The sequence below is a fragment of the Ictidomys tridecemlineatus genome, chromosome 10, assembly GCF_052094955.1.
Source record: "Ictidomys tridecemlineatus isolate mIctTri1 chromosome 10, mIctTri1.hap1, whole genome shotgun sequence".
Classification (NCBI taxonomy): domain Eukaryota; kingdom Metazoa; phylum Chordata; class Mammalia; order Rodentia; family Sciuridae; genus Ictidomys; species Ictidomys tridecemlineatus.
The window spans coordinates 129890807-129910350 of record NC_135486.1 but is presented as its reverse complement, the minus strand read 5'-3'; the positions used below and the strand labels follow the sequence as shown (position 1 = coordinate 129910350).

The 19544-nt window shown below is 45.4% G+C and overlaps 1 protein-coding gene and 1 non-coding gene across 6 annotated transcripts in view; one reads left to right on the top strand and one right to left on the bottom strand.

The window, feature by feature from the left end:
• Eef2k (eukaryotic elongation factor 2 kinase) overlaps nucleotides 1-19544 on the top strand; it is a 58191-nt gene that overhangs the window by 31482 nt on the left and 7165 nt on the right. For 2 of the 5 annotated variants that reach the window (XM_078024234.1, XM_005323734.5), the window contains exons 8-16: nucleotides 378-510; nucleotides 738-865; nucleotides 1564-1765; nucleotides 3744-3811; nucleotides 6653-6730; nucleotides 7183-7245; nucleotides 9211-9345; nucleotides 9508-9696; nucleotides 16352-16476. In XM_078024234.1, coding sequence (XP_077880360.1) covers nucleotides 378-510; nucleotides 738-865; nucleotides 1564-1765; nucleotides 3744-3811; nucleotides 6653-6730; nucleotides 7183-7245; nucleotides 9211-9345; nucleotides 9508-9696; nucleotides 16352-16476 — 1121 coding nt within the window. Of the gene's footprint in view, nucleotides 1-377; nucleotides 511-737; nucleotides 866-1563; nucleotides 1766-3743; nucleotides 3812-6652; nucleotides 6731-7182; nucleotides 7246-9210; nucleotides 9346-9434; nucleotides 9697-16351; nucleotides 19483-19544 lie in introns of those variants that run through there. The other 3 variants (XM_078024236.1, XM_078024237.1, XM_078024235.1) reach the window with 3 other exon arrangements.
• LOC120887780 (U6 spliceosomal RNA) lies at nucleotides 13037-13143 on the bottom strand. The gene has a single exon (XR_005731105.1). It is a non-coding gene; the product is annotated as a U6 spliceosomal RNA (small nuclear RNA).

The window sequence follows — 19544 nt, the reverse complement described above, 5'->3', positions numbered from 1 at the left end:
CCTTGGGAGGGAAGCCTGGCCAGGGTCAGCCCTAGAAAGGAGGATCCTTGTGGGAATGAGGTCTCACATCCCCAGGGCCCCCCCAGGCTCCTTGGAATGATCCAAAGGAGATTCTGTTACCAAACACCTGTCATCCCATGCAGCTTCTTCCGGCAGACCTAAGTTGGCCACAGGATTGCATCCCCAAGGTCCTTGCAGAACTGAACAGACTTTTTTCCTCTATCTTGTCCTTTATACAATTGTCTTTGCAGAGAAAGTACCCCAGCTCAGGCAGAGCTGGGATGTTATACTCCCCAGCCACCACAGTGACTGGCCAGCGTCTGCAGAGTTCACAGCCCGGGCTCTTACAACCACCTTTTTCTAACTATTCCTCACAGGCCTTCAGCCACTTCACATTTGAGCGTTCTGGCCATCAGCTGATCGTGGTGGACATCCAGGGTGTGGGTGACCTCTACACCGACCCGCAGATCCACACGGAGATGGGCACGGACTTTGGAGATGGCAACCTAGGTCAGTGGGGAAGCCGGAAGAGTGTCCTTCCTCCGAGCATCTGCAAGTTCTTTACTCACCCAAGGAGACAGGCAGAGACAGCCGATGGGCCTTCTCAAGTGTATCGAGATGGGAGCCTGGGATATCTGACCCTCACTTCCAGCTCAGCGTGTTTCCACCCACCCTGGCCATGTGTCTGGTGCTCACTCTGCCTTTCCCCTATTCAGATGCCCCTGTTCTGTCTACAGGTGTCCGAGGGATGGCTCTCTTCTTCCACTCTCATGCCTGCAACCGAATATGCCAGAGCATGGGCCTCACTCCTTTTGACCTCTCACCTCGGGAGCAGGACGCATTGAATCAAAACACCAAGATGCTGGTGGGTGCCCAGGGTGAACCTGGCCCGTCTGCCAGGCATTGAGCCCTGCTTTTATACTGGCAGCTGGGCCTGGAGTGCTGAATTCAAGAATATCAGGGCTGATAAGATCCATCCCATCTGTTCTTCCATGCATCCCCTTCAACTTGGTGCACAGAGCCCTTCGGAGGGTCCCCGTAATAGAGTAGGTGGTATCTGCTTGAGTCGGGCCCATTTGTGACCAGAGTAAGGAAGACCAGCAGGTAGGAAAGGAAAGACGGTGTGTGGTGTGTTATTGTTTGATATATTGACAAATGAGAGATTAGACTCACACCTGGCTCTCTGGGCATCTTATTGTGTGCAAGATGAGATTACGCCACCACACCCCTGCTTACACAGACCAGATGCAGAATATTGGCAAAGACCAGCTTGGGATCCTGGACATATATTGGAATATATTGTCCAGCTCAGGGCTGCAAAGTGTGGCTATCACTTTAGAAGATGCTGGCTGGCAGGCCCTTTGAGATCTGTACCATGTGCCCTTTCTTGGATACCTGAGGGTTAATCCTGCACTGATTTTTTTTTTTTTTTTTTTTTGCATGCATAAGAGCGATAGCTAAAAGGGGTTCAGGGATAGAGGGAATCAACAGAAAGAACAAAAAGAGCCCCTCATTCCCCAGAGAGTGACTCCATGACATAAGTATCCCTGTTACCATCCCCAGCAATCAGCCAAGACCACCTTAAGGGGCACAGAGGAAAAGTGCGGGAGCCCCCGAGTGAGGACCCTCTCTGGCAGCCGGCCCCCCCTGCTCCTTCGCCTTTCAGAGAACTCTGGAGACGAGAACATGAGTGATGTGACCTTCGACTCTCTCCCATCTTCCCCTTCGTCAGCCACACCACACAGCCAGAAACTGGACCCCCTCCGTGAGTGATGATTTGGTGTTCGGTCATTGTGATTGGAGGGGACAGCAGAGGGTAGAGCAGAGATGAACTGGTTTTCACTCCTGCTGGTAAATCAGACATGCTCATCAAAAAGGCTCATGGCCCCGAAGGTTTCATGAGTGAGTTCTCTGAATGAACTTTCAAGAAATAGGTCAACCAAATTCTACAGAAACAGCCCCTATGGTAGAAAAAAAAATGTGGCAACATTTTTCAGTGTGTTTTATGAAACTAGTAAAACCCTTATGACAAAACTCCAAAAAAAAAATCCCCAAACCCAGAAGATTTTATTATATCCCAACCTCAAAATTACATCAAATTTCTGAATGAAGTATTAACAAATAAAAACGAATAGTGTTATAAAAAGAATAGTCCGTCATAGTTGAATGTGAGAATTGGTCAACTTTAGGACATCTATTAACATCACATTAATAGGTCAGAGGAGAAAAGTGGAATTGTTATTTTCTGAATTTGAAGTGTTATGATGATGTGGTTTTAAGGTCTAGAGGAACAAGAGGAGTTAAGTCTGACCCCAGGGTTTTGGCCTGAAGAATTGGAATATGTGACCCTTCATTCTGTTGGGGAAGGATGTGAAGGAGCAGATTTAGGGCAGGAAAGGAGAACTTTGATGTCAAAGTAGCCTTTTAGAGGTCTCCCTCAGAAGACCTTTGGAAAAGTCTGGAGCAGGGGCCAGCAAACTTTTTCTTAAAAGGCCAGAGAGTTAAAATATATATGTATTTTTTTTTAAGTGGGTCTTGCAATGTTATTGTCCCTGCTGACCTGGAACTTGTGATCCTCCCACCTCAGCCAAGTAGCTTGGACCAGAGTCATGTGTCACCACACCCAGCCAGAGAGTAAATATTTTAAGCTTTACAGGCCATGTGGTCTTTGTGTTTACAGCATGAAAACAGCCACAGACTGTGAATGAATGAGTCTGTGTTCCAATAAAATTTACAGTTTATTTACAGTCACTGAAGCTTAAATCTCATGTGATTTTCACATGTCATAAAATACTCTTCTTTTGGTATTTGATATTTGTCCAAACCTGGAACTCTTGAGCTCAGGTGATCCTTCTGCCTCAGCCTCCTGAGGAGCTGGGACTCTTAGAGCTGGGACTATGGGCATGTGTCACCTACTCAGCTGTTCTTTTGATTTCTTTTCCCCCAACTATTTAAAAATGTAAAAACCACTCTTACAACTTTTTTTGGTGTGTGCTGGGGGTGGAACCCAGGGCCTCATGCCTGCTAGACACACACTCTACCGCCGATCTATGCCCCCAGCACTCAAATTTAATCAAAATGGGCAGCCAGACAGATTTGGCTCAAGAGAGCTTAGGTCAGGAGACAAATAGGAAGCTATCAAGTTGGTTGGTTTTGAAGCCATCTGAGACCCATTCAGTGGGCCCCAAATTACATATGATTTTTCTTTCTTCACAACGGCATTTAATTCAGAGCTGAGCATGGTGACAAACAGGTCAATTGCATTATGACTTGAGGAGGCACAGGGTGGCGCTGCTTGCTCAGGACACTGTAGTTTGCAAGAGGTAGACTTAGAATAAATTCTCGAGAAACAACTGAAGTCAATCCCCCAGGGTCTGACCACGTTCCTCTGCCATTTGATGCCTTGCTTTAAAAATTCTAAATAGCCGATTGTGGTGGTGGCCCAGGCCTGTAATCCCAGTGGCTCAGGAGGCTGAGGCAGGAGGACCTCGAATTCAAAGCCAGCCTCCACAACTTAGTGAGGCCCTAAGCAACTCAGTGAGACCCTGTCTCTCAATAAAATACAAAAATAAGGGCCGGGGACGTGGCTCAGTGGTTAAGTGCCCCTGGGTTCAATCCCCAGTACAAAAAGAAATAAATTAATTAAAAATAAAAGTCAATACAGCCTGCCGTAGGCAATAGGTTGGTCTGGTGAATGTTCCAGCAGTAGAATCTGCACATTACCTCTGTTTCTTCCTGCCCAGATTGGCCCGTGTTTGGTGACCTTGATAACATGGCACCCAGAGACCACGACCGTCTAGACAACCACCGGGTGAGTGGAGAGTAAGGGAAGGAGGAGGGGCTCCGGGCCCCAGCAGGGTGGGAGGGCTGGGCTCTCTTAGTGGGGACCGAGGGTGAGCCTTCAGATTCAGGTGGGTAGCCCAGCCCAGGTGTGCTCCAGGAAATGCCCGGAGGGCTTGGGGCTGGGGCAGCTGGACAAAGTGAAGGAACTCTGTCTGCTGCCAAGGCAGAGCTTCCTCTGGGAAAAAGCCATGTCCCTTCAGTTCCTGGAGATGTCAGGGAAGATTATTTCCAAATCAGCAGCAGCACATGCCAGGCTCAGCCCTGGGCACACATGTGTGGATGCCTGACCCTGAGTGGGTTCCAGTCATGGAACCTACAGCCTGGTGGCACAGTGCTCTCGGGTTGCATAAAGAGAATGTCTCCTGCAGCTTCAGGTTGACTCAGCAGTGAGAAACTAAAGGCACCATGTTTGCATCTGCCCGAATATATATTATGGCATCAAAGTAAAAATTAAAACTAAAAGTGGATAAATGCACAGCTCACAGCCCCACTTTTGCTCTACTGATTACCCCAGAGGTTCAAGTTCATTCCTGGATGCTTTTCAGAGTTCTTAAATAGAAGGGGAAAGTAATACCAGGTGACATGTATGGAATTGTCACTGGGAACAGTTTTAAGAGTTTGGTAGATATCCTCATTTAATTCTCAAAACTTACCAGGTTGGTATTTTTTTTTTTTTTTATTCCTTTTAGAGTAGATTTTATTCTAGAAGTCAAGCTTAGAATTTTGGGAATAGGTAATACATTTTCCTGGTTCAGGAGGAAAAGGTCTAAAAGATTAGCACAGTAGAAAGTCTCCCTCCCACCCTGTCCCTTCTTGGTGTCCGGTCCCAGTGTTAGCAACCCCGGGGGCCATTCTCTCTCTCTCATTGTCCCCGATTTAGAGTTGAAGAAACTAAGGCACAGAAGTTAAGGGACTTGCTCAAGACATTTAGCAATGGAGCCAGGGTTCAAGCTCTCAAACCCAAACCCGCCCTCTACTCTCCTGTCCTCTGCTGCCTTCTGTTTTACACCTTGGAGTTGGTATTCATCTATTTCTCAGGCGAGGAAACTGAGACTGGGAGAGGCTGCCTGCCTCACTGAGCCACGGAGCTGAGATCTAAGTGAGGCTCTGTGTCCCACAGCTTCGGAGCGATTCCAAAAGGAGGAACATGTGCCCAAGGTTGTGTGGTTCTGAGGTCCAAGAGAGGGGTGCTTCAAGCCCCTGAATAAGGCCTGCAATCCATTTTCAGTCTTTTATCTGGCATACTGAACAGTTGGGTATTATAGAACATAATGCATCAATTTAAAGAGTTGAAAATGTCTTTCCCATGTGCTAGGAATTAAACCCAGGACCTTGCATCTGCACCCTACCACTGAGCTACATCCCCGCTCCTTAAATGTTAAAATATTAGACCAGGCACTGTAGTGCATGCCTGTCATCCCAGCTACTTGGGAGGCCGAGGCAAGAGGATTGCAAGATTGGGGCCAGTCTGAGCAGTTCAGCAAGACTCTGTCTCAAAAAATAAAAAGGTACTGGAGACATAGCTCAGTGGTAGCATGCTTTCCTAGCTTGCATGATGCAAAAACAAATAGATATAGATAAAAATAAAATTTAAGTAATATAAAATGGTTTGTTCGAATAAAAACAATAGGGACGGAGGATGTAGCTCAGTGGTAGAGCTCACCCAGCATGGTAAGGCCCTGAATTCAACTCAAGAAATAAATGAAGGAAGGAAGGAAAGAGAAAAAATACTAATATATGAAAAGTCTGAATTCATGGAAGGGGAGGTGAATGAGATTTGACAGGATTCGTAGCAGGTTGAAATTTTAATGGTGATGTTTTAAGTACTTTTAAAAATTAAAGGGCTTACACAACTTTGAGTTGACAAAGTTGGGTGATGGGTACATAGAAGTTTATTTTAGATCTTTTTTTTTTGTACCAGGGATTGAGTCAAGGGGTGCTTAACCACTGAGCCACATCCCCAGCCCTTTTTATTTTTTTATTTAGAGACAGGGTTTCCCTAAATTGCTTAGGGCCTCACTAAGTTGCTGAGGCTGGCCTTAAACTTGTGATCCTCCTGCCTCAGCCTCCCTAGTTGCTGGAATTACAGGCACGCAACACTACAGCTGGCTTGTTTATACTCTTCTGAGTGTTGAAATTCCACTTAGTAGAAGAAAGAAGAGTAGAAAATAGATTAGATTACTGACAACATGCAAATAGGGTCAAAACTCAACATTGGTAGGCAAAGACTGAAGTCTTTGAGATTCTTAATTTTTCCAGATTCAATTTCAAAGTAGATCTAGGAGATAAAAAAAAAAAACAAACAAACAAACAAAAAAAACATGTATGTGGAGTTTGGTAGAGGGGACTTAGTTGTGGTGAATACTGTTAGTTTACCAGGGCTGTATCTTTTCCTTGGTCATTGATCCTAAGCCAGCTTCTGTTCTCTGCCTGTGAGTGGGTGAGCCGCTCTTAGTAATAGCACTCATCATGACCCACATTACTTTCATCCTCACCGACCTTTGATGTAGGTGCTAGAATGAATCCCATAGCTAAGGAAACCAAAGCTCAGAGAATCTGAACAAGTGCCCAGGTAATAGCTGGCAAGTTACAAAGTCAGGATTTGAGTCTGGGCAGTGTGGCTCCAACCCCCAAGTTCTTTGCCACCACTCCACACTGCTTCCTTGTCCCCCAATCCTCATGGGACAGGAAGCAGAGCAGGTTAAATGAAGAGTGGGACAAGGGGCAGAAAGCTGATGATTAGGATGTACTCAGATCCACCAAGTCCTCAAAGGACCTCTGAGACCCTAAGATCATCTTCTGTCCACAGGACTCTGAGGCCAGTGGGGACAGTGGATACCCCAGTGAAAGGCGGGGTGAGCTGGATGACCCAGAGCCCCGAGAACAGGTAAGGATCCCACAGACAATGAGAGTAGAGTTTCCTGTTGCCTCATTGGTCCTTCAGGAGGATAAAAAGCTATAGAAAGGGAATGTGAGTGGGTTCTGAGAATATAACAAGTAAAATAACAAGATTATTTCAGATAACTATAAATGCAGGGCAGAAGGTACAATGGGTAATGTGGGCCAGGAAGGGGAGGAGGGTGGTATCTTGGATCTAAGGTTGGAAATGGCAGATGAATCTGCAGCTGGGGCCTTTGGTTATTGTGGGGAGGGGAGGCTGGGTAATGGGCTGGGCCATGTCCAATCCAGCCCCTCATTCCTGCCTGTGGCCTGACATCTCTTTAGCTTGGCAGACAAGGGTTCCAGCTTCTGCTGGGGAGGGCTGGGCCAGTTCCCCAGCGGGAGGCTCTTGGGAGAGAAGTCTGTCCTCAGAAAAACTCAATCTCCACTTCCATCCAGGGCCACTCAAATGGCAACCGGAGGTACGAGTCCGATGAGGACAGCCTGGGAAGCTCCGGACGGGTAATGCAGTCTTGGGATCTCTGGTCACTTGCTTGTCTGTGGAGGGGCTCTGTTTCTGTTTCTCCTCTCTCACGTCACTGCCACCTGCTCGTCCTCCTTGCATGTGTCCATTTTGCAAATGAGCAAATTGCCTGGGCAGACATGAGGTGCCACCCTGTGCAGGAACTTGTGGGGAGGATTCAAGACATGGTCCTGGAGGGGAAATGACAATGGCTGTAGCTCACGTGTTAAACTACTTTACCTAGGGGTGCCTTGTGCACTTTATGAATCTATTTACTTACTTATTTATTTATTTATTTTGTGAGGGGTGGTATTGGGATTGAACCAAGGGGCATTTTACCTCTAAGCCACATCCCCAGCCCTTTTTATATTTTATTTTGAGACAGGGTCTCACTAAATTGCTTAGGGCCTCACTAAGTTGCTGAGGTTGTCTTTGAACTTGCGATCCTCCTGCCTCAGCCTCTCAGCTGCTGTGATTTCAGGTACGCATGACTACCCCCAGCTAATCCATTTATTTCTTGTAGCCACTCAATGAGACAGGCTAAGGTTACTCATCCCCATTTTATGTATGAAAAACTGGGATCTTAAGCAACTTTCCTTAGGTTCCCAGGCTAGTCCAGATTGAGTATCCCATATCTGAAATGCTTGGGACCAGAAGTATTTGGGATATTTTTGGATTTTGGAGTCTTTGCATATATACAATGAGATAACTCAAGGATGAGACCAAACTCTAAACATGAAATTCGTTTATATTTCATATACACCCCATAGCCTGAAGGTAATTTTAAGAAAATTATTTTTTAGTTGTAGATGAACACAATACCTTTATTTTATTCATTTATCATTATGTGGTGCTGAGGATCGAACCCAGAGCCTCACACTTGCTAGGCAAGCACTCTATCATTGAGCCACAACCGAGCTTCTGAAGGTAATTTTATAGGACATTTTTAGTGCACCCATGTTTTGACTACAGCCCATCTCATGAGATCAGGTATGGACTCTTCCCCTGGTGATGTCATGTTGTACTCAAAAGTTTCAGATTTTGGAGCCTTTCCAGTTTCTGATTTTGGGATCAGAGATGCTCAGCCTGCAGGTGTAGCAAGCATCCCAGAGGGTGATTAGCATTAGGCAAGTCTCAGACCAGCCCTACACCTCACTTGCTCTTCTCTACTGACTCCCAAACACACCTTGCTTGGATCTCGACCATCTGCACCTCTACTAAGAGGATGAGTCTCTCTCCCCTGCAAAGTCTTTCCTTCCCTTGCGTCCATTCCTCCTCAAATCCTGCTCTCCAAGCCTGGATGCCATTGGCCCTCCCAGCAGTCCTGACTCTTGCTCCTCCCAGAATGCTGAGCTGTTTCTCCATCAGGTCGGGTTTTCCCAGCTCAGCATGGGGCAGGGTTGCTCAACCAGGGCACTGTTGGCATTCAGGGAGCGCTCCTTGCTGTGGGGTGGCCCTGTGCATTGCAGGATGTTGAGCTGCCTGGCTCGTCCTGCAGGAACCTCTGGACAAGTGTATCTTCAGCTGGAAGAAACCATGCATTTTCTAAACCCATGCCCAAAACACCCTTTGATGTCACCCGCAGCATCAGGGTGGATTTGGAAGAGAGCAAGAGGATCTGCTGAAGTCTGGATTTTCTCATGCCTTGTATGGGGTTTAGTGTGTTGAGCCCCACAAGCAGACTCAGATGAATAAATAAGGGGGAATCACTTCTCTGAGCTGCTGCTGTCTGTTCTCCTCTGAGTCCTGTGGTTGCTGTCTCTCCGCACCTGCAAGCTGGTGGCATTTGAATGATTAGAATTGGAACATTTGTCCAATAAAATCGGATGCTGTAAGGATTTGTTCTCCCTCTTACCAGCAGGCTCCAGGGTGCTGGTAGCAGGGGCAGCTGAGATCGGGACAACAGGTCTACCCCAGCCCTTCTTTTCTCTGACCTCTAAGCTGTGCCCCCTCCCTTCCCTCAGGTCTGTGTGGAAAAGTGGAACCTCCTCAACCCCTCCCGCCTCCACCTGCCAAGGCCATCAGCGGTGGCCCTCGAAGTGCAAAGGCTTAATGCCCTGGACCTGGAAAGGAAAATCGGGAAGTCTGTTTTGGGCAAGGTATTGTGACGCCCATTTCGCAGCCCTCTCTGCACGAGCCCGGGGCCCCTGGCCCACGCCTCTCCTGTGCCAATCGCTTCCTCCCGCAGGTTGGCTGGGCGGCCCTTGGGTGCGGCTTGGGCTTCGCAGACAGCCGGGCCAACACTGCAGTCTGTGTGGCAGGTCCATCTGGCCATGGTGCGCTACCACGCGGGCGGGCGCTTCTGCGACAAGGACCAGGAGTGGGACCGCGACTCGGCGCTCTTTCATCTGGAGCATGCGGCAGACCTGGGCGAGCTGGAGGCCATCGTGGGCCTGGGACTTATGTACTCACAGCTGCCCCACCACATCCTGGCTGACGTCTCTCTGAAGGTGAGGAACTGGATGGTGCAGACCCGGCAGGAAGTGGAGGGCTCCGTCCACCCAGCCATCACCTGCCTCCTGTCCTGGAGGTCACTCACTCACCTGCCTCCCTGAGGATGATACAGGCCCCAGAAACACCCTGGGCATGGGTTTGGGGTCACGTACTTCAAAGTCAAAACTGGCAGACTTGATCTCTGGCTTTGGGGAATGAGTGGGGAGTGACAGTCACTTTTCCAGGCAATAGTGACGGTATGATGGGAGAAGCAGAGGAGACTGGTGGACACAAATAAGGAAAGGCCCTAAGGGGCTTTTGAGTGGTCCCTGCAGGCCTCCTGTCATCAGCTCTGGCCATACCCCTAGTGGGCTAGAGCAGAACCTGGCACTGGGAGATGCCCATTCACTGAGTGGATTATCTAAGTTAGACCCAAAGGCCAGTGGGAGTGAGTAGGTCAGGTGAGAGACAGAAAGTTAGGTAGAGTCTAGAAGGTGGTCAGTGGGATTGGAACACAGGGATGAGACGGGTGCAGGGTTGGGGCTAAGGAGCCGTCAGGGTAGGATGTGAAGGAGCAGGATGTGGATGTGTTGGGAATTGTGTAGGGGTCTCTTCCTTCCTTCCTGGTCATGGGCACAGAAGGAAAGAATTGAATAGACCTGTTCTGGCAAGACCTGGGGAATGCCCTAGTTTCCTGGGAGAGGTCGGGAGGCTTTGGGTGGGTATGGCTGGAGCAAAGGCTCAAAATGGGTCCAAGGCAACAGCCCTCCTCAGGGCTTGACCATGGCTCTTCAGCAGGCAGATCTCAGATGAAGAGGGTGGTAAAAAACAATTTGAAGACCTTATTTATTTAATTTTTGAATAGCTAATACACTCATGAAAAAGTAATATATATATATATATATATAAGCTGGGTGTGGTGGCCCATGCCTATAATCACAGCTACTGGGGTGGCTGAGGCAGGAGAATCATAAGTTCAAGGTCAGTCTGGGCAACTTAGACCCTGTCTCAAAGTAAAAAATAAAGATGGACTCAGTGGTGCACACCTGTAATCCCAGAGACACTAGAGGCTGAGGCAGGAGGATTGTGAATTCAAAGCTAGCCACAGAAACTTAGTGAGGCCCTAAGCAACTCTGTGAGACCCTACTGGGGAATGGCTTAGTAGTTGAGTGTTCCTGGGTTCAATCCCTGGTACCCACCCCCAAAAATGAAATTGAAAACACAAAAAGGGCCGGGGATGTAGCTCAGTGGAATGAAAAAAAAGAATAATATTTGAAGGTTTACAGTGCAAAATCCCCCTCCCACTTTTCCTCCCATTCTCTCATTTTCTGAAAAACACGTATAGCTGTCATTACCAATTTTTCATATATAATTGCAGAAATGTATTAATTACCTAAGAAACAGTAACGAATTACTACAACCTGAGTGCAGGACCATGCTTCCTCTGAGACTCTAGGGGAGAACCTTCCTTATCTCTTCTGGCTTCTAGAAATTGCCGGCAGTTTTTGGTGTTCCTTGGCTTGAATCATTTCAATCCCTATCTCTGCCTTCACGTGGCCTTCTACCCACATGTCTCTGTCTCTGTGTCCCTTGTGTTTTTATGGACACCAGCCATATTGGATTTAGGGTCCTCATAATCCAAGATAGTCTCCTCCTCACATAACTACCTAACATCTGTGAAGACCCTGTTTCCAAATCAGATTACTTCCTGAGGCTCTGGGTGGACATGAATTTTGGGAGGTATATTATTCCTCCCAGAAAACAGTTTTCACCTGCAAATATGGAGTACAGATTCTAACGGTCCACCTTCTTATTTTTCCTCCAAAGTTAGCATACTGTACCCACTTTCTGGACCTTGCTTTTTTCACTAGACCTTAATTTTCCACAGTGTCACACAAAAAGCTTCCTGATTCTTTGTTGACAGTGTTCCATAGAATGGATATGACACACTTTTACCTGGATGGATTCTTGGGTGGTTCCACTCTTTTGCTGCTGTGACTAGTCTTATCCACATTAAGTGGAACCTTATGAAACTTCACATTTTTTTAATAGATCATGAACTGTAGAATGTTGGTAGCTTCCTGTGGTTTAGTTGACTATAATATTTGGCATGCAGGCAAGGGATACCACAGCTGTTTTTATTTCCTATTTTATTCCCTGTTCTTCCCATCTCTGTGCTTCTTGGGGGCAGGACTGAATATATCTCATTCAATGAGTGATGTGCTGCTAAACATTCAGTAGTTGGCTTTCAGAGATGCAGAGGAAATCTGTGCATATATATATATATATATATATATATATATATATATACATATTATACAGTTTGCTGACATAATATGCAGCATATGTTTTACAAATAGCAATAAAAGTACTCTTGTAAATTCTATATTGTCAGCTGATCCACACAGAACACGTTCATTGGTTTTTGCCAACTTTTGCACATGTCAACCTACCTGTGGTGGTAATTGGTGAAGGGGTATAGTTCTGACATGAACGTTGGTTGATATTTTCACTTACTTTAATAAGTAAAATGATAGTAAAATAATGAAGACCTGTGTTAGAACTGGAACTTCATTTGCTCCTGACCTGAGTAGATTTTTCCTACATCAGATAATAGTTTTAAGTGCTGGAAGAACTTTCTTTTAATTTCCATCGCTAGGCATGATGGAATGGTTACAGAGGTGAAACATTTTGAAGCTTAATCTGCACTATTCCTATCTTTTCTTTCCCTTTCTGAAGTTCAGATATGGAGAAAACAATTAATCAAATCCTGATTTGTAGCATGGTCTACTTTAGGGGAGGAGTGGGGTACAAACCCCTGCCATGGTCAATTTATTTGTTGTTGATGGACCTTTATTTGTATGTGGTGCTGAGAATCGAACCCTCACACATGCTAGGCAAGCACTCTACCTCTGAGCCACAAGCCCAGCCCTTTTGTTATCTTTTTTAAATATTTTATTTTTTAGTTATAGGTGGACACAATATTTTTATTTTATTTTTATGTGGTGCTGAAGATCGAACCCAGCGCCTCACGCATGCTAGGCGAGTGCTCTACCTCTGAGCCACAACTTTTTGTTATTTTTGATTGACAATGATTGTACACGTTGATGGGGTATAGTGGGGGTGTTTTGAAACGTGTATACGTTGTGTGATGATTGGTATATCTGTTATCGCATACATTTATCATTTCTTTGATGAGAACATTCAAAACCCTCTAGCTATTTTGAAACACTTTATTTTTGGCTATAGTTGCCTTGCTGTGAAATGGAACTTCAGAACTTACTCCTCTTATCTGCTTGTAACTTTATACCCAGTGACCAACCTCTCCTCCTCCTTCCCTTCCCCTCCCCAGGCTCTAAAAATACAGAACGCTTCACAGAATTGTATGTCATCCTTTAAAAGGGACCATGCTCATCTTCCCTGTGAGGTTCCAATTTTAGTATAGGTGCTGCCCAAGTGGACACTAACAAATCCTAACCAGGGATTTGCCTCCTTCCCCAGGGGACATTTAGCAATGTGTGAAGACACACACACACACTCTCTCTCTCTCTCTCTCTCTCTCTCTCTCTCTCTCTCTCTCTCTCTCTCTCTCTCTCTCCCCGTTTATTTATTTGCCAGGGCCAGGGGGTACTGGAGATTGAACCCAGGGATGCTCTAATACTGAGCAACATCCCCAGCCCCTTTTTTCTTTTTTAATATTTATTTTTTAGTTGTAGATGGACCCAATACCTTTATTTTATGTATTTATTTTTATGTGGTGCTGAGGATCGATCCCAGGGACTCTCACATGCTAGGGGAGCGCTCTATCACTGAGCCACAACCTCAGCTCCCCCCCCAGCCCTTTTTGTGTTTGATTTTGAAACAGGGTCTTGCTAAAGTTGCCCAGCCTGGCCTCCAATTTGTAATCCTCCTGCTTCAGACTCCTGCATTGCTGGGATTACAGGCCTGAACCTCCATGCCCTGCTATAGACTTTTTTATTTTTATTTTTTGGCACTGGGGATTGAACCCAGGGGTGCTTAACCACTGAGCCATATCCCCAGCTCTTTTTGTTTTTAATTTTAGAGACAGGGTCTCGCCAAGTTTCCGAGGGCCTTGCTAAGTTACTGAGGCTGGTTTTGAACTCTCAATCCTCCTGCCTCAGCCTCCTGAGCCACTGGGATTTGGAGACCTTTTTTTTTTTTTTTTTTTAATTGTCATTGCTGCTGGCATCTGGTGGGTGGAGAGCGGGGATGCTGTTCAGCATCATACAAAGCACAGGACCGTCACCATGAAGGCTGTATGTGGTCCCAACTGTCCATGGTGCTGCAACTGAAATAATTCGTTTCAAGAACATAAATAATAGTAATTAGGGATTGGTGGCTTTTGAGTATTTATTACCTTTGTTTTAATATGATTCATCTTGTAAGTTTATGATTTTATTTCCATGCTGGGTATGGAATACAGGGCCTCCTGCATGCCAGGTGTGTGCTCTCCACTGAACGACACTCCCAGCCCATGATTAAGTTTTAATCATGGTTGTGCTTTTCAACAGGCTTGCCAAATTCCTGATAGTTGGGTTTTTGGTGCCAGGGATGGAACCCAGGGCCTCACACATGCTAGGCACATACACATCACTGAGCTATTCCTCAGCCCCAAATTTATGAAAGCATAAGTCTGTTCTTGTGAACCCCAGCACTTGGTACAGAGGACCCTCAGAGGGTTTGAGGCCTCAATAAAGGGATGCTGGGTGTGAGGACCAGGACTGTGGGGGATCCCGCCTCTCTGAGACACTCTGATAACTCTCCCTATTATCATAGGCCGTTTGTACTGGTCCATCTAGCGATCTTGTAAAGGGGTTGAGAAGCATGTTTAACATCCTTGTCTGTAGGTATCCCAGCTATCTTTCTCCAGGGTTCCGACTCTGCAAGCTTCCCCTGGCAGGAGTGTGGCTGTATGGATCATTGTGGTAGGACAGGGCAGGCCTGCAGGAAGCGAGCCATGCTCAAGCCATGTCTTAGCAAGGGAAATGATGGCTACCTGCTTTAGGGGCCACTGTGGGCCTAGAAAGCCCCTCTCTCATTTTCTCCAAGGTCCCCCTCCTCTAAAAGGAGGCCTTTTTCTGTTGTCTTGTTAAGACATTCATTCACTCAGCAACACATGATTTTTTAGCATTTTTATTATTGATATTCACGACAATGAATGAGATAGACAAGGTCTCTGCTCTCCTGGAGCAAACTCTTCAGGTGGAAAAGGGTATAATACAGATAATAATTAACAAATAAAAATATTTCAGCTAGGTGCTGTGGTGCACACCTGTAACCCCAGCAACTTGGAAGGCTGAGGCAGAAGGATCGTGAATTCAAAGCCAGCCTCAGCAAAGGCGAGGCGCTAAGCAACTCATGAGACCCTGTCTCTAAATAAAATACAAAATAGGGCTGAGGATGTGGCTCAGTGGTCAGGTACCCCTGGGTTCAATCCGCCGTACCCAAAAAAAAAGGAAGAAAAAAATATTTCCAATAGAATTATAAAATAACCTCTATTGAAGTTTATTTAGCACTTCCTGTGCTAAGCATTGTTCTAAAATGCTAGGGACAGGCAATATGAATGAGAGACTGGATAGGCCTCCTCCTGTATTAGGACATAGATGCCTGTTGCAAGGGAGGCTGGGAAATGTAGTCTTTAGTTTGCCAGCCATGGGCCTAGCAAAAACATAGCAGGAATAAGAGAGTTCTGGCCACTTCTTTCTTTCCTTCTTTCTTTCCTTCCTTCCTTCCTTTCTTTCCTTCCTTCTTTCTTTCCTTCCTTCTTTCTTTCTTTCCTTCTTTCTTTCTTCTTTTCTTTCCTTCTTCCTTTCTTTCCTTCCTTCTTGCTTTCCTTCCTTCCTTCCTTTCTTTCCTTCTTCCTTTCTTTCCTTTCTTCTTTCTTTCCTTCTTTCTTTCTTTTTTTCCTTCTTTCTTTCCTTCCTTCTTTCTTTTGTTCCTTCCTTCATTCCTTACTTCCTTCCTTCTTTCCTTACTTCCTTCCTTCTTTCCTTCTTTCTTTCCTTCTTTCCTTCCTTCCTTCCTTCCTTCCTTCCTTCCTTCTTTCTTTATTTCCTTTCCTTTCTTTCTTTCTTTTCTTTCCCTCCCTTCCTTCCTTCCTTCCTTCCTTCCTTCCTTCCTTCCTTCCTTCCTTCCTTCCTTCCTTCCTTCCTTCCTTCCTTCTCTCTCCCAGGATTGAACTCAGGGGCACTTAACCACCAAGCCACATCCTCAGCCTTTTTTTTATTTAGAGACACTGTCTCAGTTGCTTAGGGCTTTGCTAAGTTGCCGAGGCTGGCTTTGAACTCACGATCCCACACTCCTGGGATTATAGGTGTGCACTACCACGCCTGGCCTGGCTAATATATATATTTTAAGTTGGACATAATACTTTTATTTTTTAATTTATTTTCACGTGGTGCTGAGGACCCAACCCAGTGCCTCACATGTGTGAGGCAAGTGCTCTGCCACTGAGCCAAACCTCAGCTTGAAACTGATTTTTCTGGTGATGGTTGCACAATTCCATGAATTTACTAAAAACCACGATGTGTAATGCTGTAGTAGCCAGCCCCAGAGCTCTCCCAATAATAAAAGAAACAGGGAGAAGATTGATGAGCGAAATGTATGCAAGCCTTGTTATTTTTTTTCCCCCTCTTTGGTTTGTATTGACAGGAGACAGAGGAGAATAAGACGAAAGGATTTGATTACTTACTCAAGGCAGCTGAAGCTGGTGACAGACAGTCCATGATCCTGGTGGCACGAGCTTTTGACACCGGTCTGAACCTCAGCCCAGACAGGTAACTGTGGCTGTCACTCAGGTGGAATCCACAGGGATCTGGATTGGGTGGGCACTTTCTCTTTAATATCAGGACAGACGTGGGCTCTGGTCTTGGTTTCACCCATTACCAGACCAGTGACCCTGAGTGAGTTCTTTTACATTCATCTTGTGAAGCAGGAACAATCATAACACCTGCCTCTGAGGATTGTCGTATGAAGGTTACATGACATGGTGACAGGAACTCTCACAGCACCAGGTACATGAGGCATGCAGTGATTGGCAGCCATTTTAGCTAGTATGATAAAGATTTTCATGAGAAAAAAATCAGTATCAGGCTCAGAGGATTGTCCCTGGATAGTAGGATTTGGGTGATTTTAATTGACTTTTCCTGCTTTTATTTTTATTTTATTATTTTTCACTTCTAAGAAGAAGGAGTAGGTTTAAAGACTCCAGCAACTGAAGTATCAGTACTTTTCATTTATTCTCCAGGCTGAGTTGCCAGGTCTGGTTTTTACAATGGGAGGAGAACAGGGTGGCCCACCTTCATCTCGGCTCTGTGGCTTAGCCAGTGGGAGATCCTGGAAGTCCAGGGCAGAAGTCAGTTGCTCACCCTAGGTGGTTCCCATTGGAACCTGGCTACCCAGGAGCATTCAAGGACTCTTTGGAAGGGAGCAAGGAGGGTGCATTCATTGTGTAAATCACCAAGGTGAAGCAGCTGAGCAGGTCCCTCCTCTTGGTCTCAGGAGCTCCTCTCTCTCACTGGGTTTAGAACAAAAGTCTGGTGGGACTCTCATATTAAGGAGGTTTCAGGGTCAAAAATTTCTGAATGCATTCAGAAGCCTGCCCGTGTGCCAACATTTTTCAGATACCTGCTGTTGTTGCTCCCCTGTATTTGGACAGCATTTTTGTGTTATGATTTGATTTCATTGAGAACAGGAATCAGTTATCCTACAACTCTGTGTCTTACATCTTCCACATCTTAACATCTTAGCTCAGTGGTTGAATGAACAAACCAACTCATCTCAATGACACAGACAAGGCAGGTATTTGGGGCCCCATTTTGTGGATAACTAAAAACTGTAGTTCTGAGAAGTGAAGGAACTTGAAATGCTTGGGATCAGAAGTGTTTTGGATTTGGGGTTTTCTCAGATTTTGGACTATATGCATATGCATAATGAGATATCTTGGGGACAGATCCCAAATCTAAATGCAAAATTCATGTATATACCATAGACGCATAGCCTGAAGGTAATTTTATCCAATATTTTTAGTGTATCTGCAAAATGATTCACGTTTGCATCATGATTATAATCAAAAAGTATCAGATTTTGGTGTTCTTAGATTTTGGAGTTTTGGATGAGGGATGCTCAACCTGTACCTAATAAGTGGCAGAGCCAAAGTTTTGGTCTTTCCACCTTTCCTTCATTGTATTCCCTATTGACTGGCTTTTTTAGCGAACTTAGAACTATACTGGCATGGAGAGGTGCTAAACAAAAAAGTCCTAACATGGTTCTATTAGATCAAGTACGTATGCATATGGTACCCTTTGAGTGCCATGGAGAAGTATAGCATGGGTAGAAGAAGTTGGAGATGGGCATTGAATATTTGTATCTTTGGTTCTTAAAAAGTCTTTGCTATTTGTGCTTTCTCTTTCTGTCCTTTGTCAATTTGGATTTTTACTTCCTTTTTTAAAATTTATATTTATTTCTACTTTACTCCAGATGATAGTTTCTTATTGATTTGTAACAATTCTTTATATATTAAGGCTGTTAACCCATTCTCTTTAAAAGAAGTTGTTTTTTTTTTTATTGTTGTTGTTGTTGTTTTGTTTTTCCTGTTTCCAGAGATGGCCAACATAGATTGGGGAGGAGGAAACATATACCACATAATGACCATTGCTTACTGGGGACATGCTGGTTTTTAATATTTATGCAATTAAATCTATGAGAATTTTCTTTTTTTTTTTTATAGCTTCTACTATAGTCATTTTCTTTTTCTTCTTCCTCATTCCAAGCAGCTCCAGCCTTTTGCATTCAGGGAGCATTAATTAAGGGCCAGCTATGGGTAAGGTAGGGCCCCATGCAGGCCCAAATTTATATTTAAGGGATTTGGGTTCTCTCAGAAGTTACATCTAATAGGGGGATGAAAAATCATGGAAAATTCCAAGGCAGGGTGGGCACCCTGACCACTGGGACAGCATGGGGCAGGGGTGGGCAGGGAGAGAGAAGACCCTTTCCCATGTAATGTTTGCAGGGCAATTGTGCTCTGCCCTTTAGGACTGGGGACCATCAAAGCTGAAGGGGTGATGTCATCTAATCTCAATAATACAACCCTAGGTTTTTGGGTACCTTGCTATTTTCAAATAATTTCCTATATTTTATATATATATATATATATAAGATACAATGGGGTCACGGTCTTAAATGCCATCTCCACCAGCCGCTTGCTTACCTTTTTCATCCAGCAGAAATGTGTTGAGGAATATAGCAGGCCCTGGGAATATAGCAGTTAACATAAAAGACAAGACCCTGACCTTCTTGGGGTATTTGTTCTGGTCAGGGATGACCCTAATGTGTGAGGGAACAAGGAGAATTAGAGTGTGATAATTGTAAGAAACAAGGTGTTTAGAGACAGCATCTCTGGGGAGGTGACATGAACTGAGGCTGGAGGGGTGAAGAACTAGGTGTGGAACTCAGACTAGAGGGGTGGGAATTTAGGCCGAGCGTGGAGGTGCACGCCTGTAATCCTAGCAGCTTTGGAGGCTGAGGCAGGAAGATCGCAAGTTCAAAAAAACCAGCCTCAGCAATGAAGTGAGGTCCTAAGCAACTTAACGAGACCCTGTCTCTAAATAAAACATTTCATATTTTAAAAGGGCTGGGGATGTGGCTCAGTGGTTAAGCATCTCTGGGTTCAATTCCTGGTACCAAAGAAAAAAAGACCAGGGTACAGGCAGGTGCTGGCATGTTTGGGGAGTAGCCCCTGGCACCAACAGGAGCTGAGGCTGGAGGGTGAGGCAAGAGGCAAACATATCATTAGAGCTGCTGCTCCTGGCACATTCAGGACACCCAGAGTCTTTCTTATCAGTGA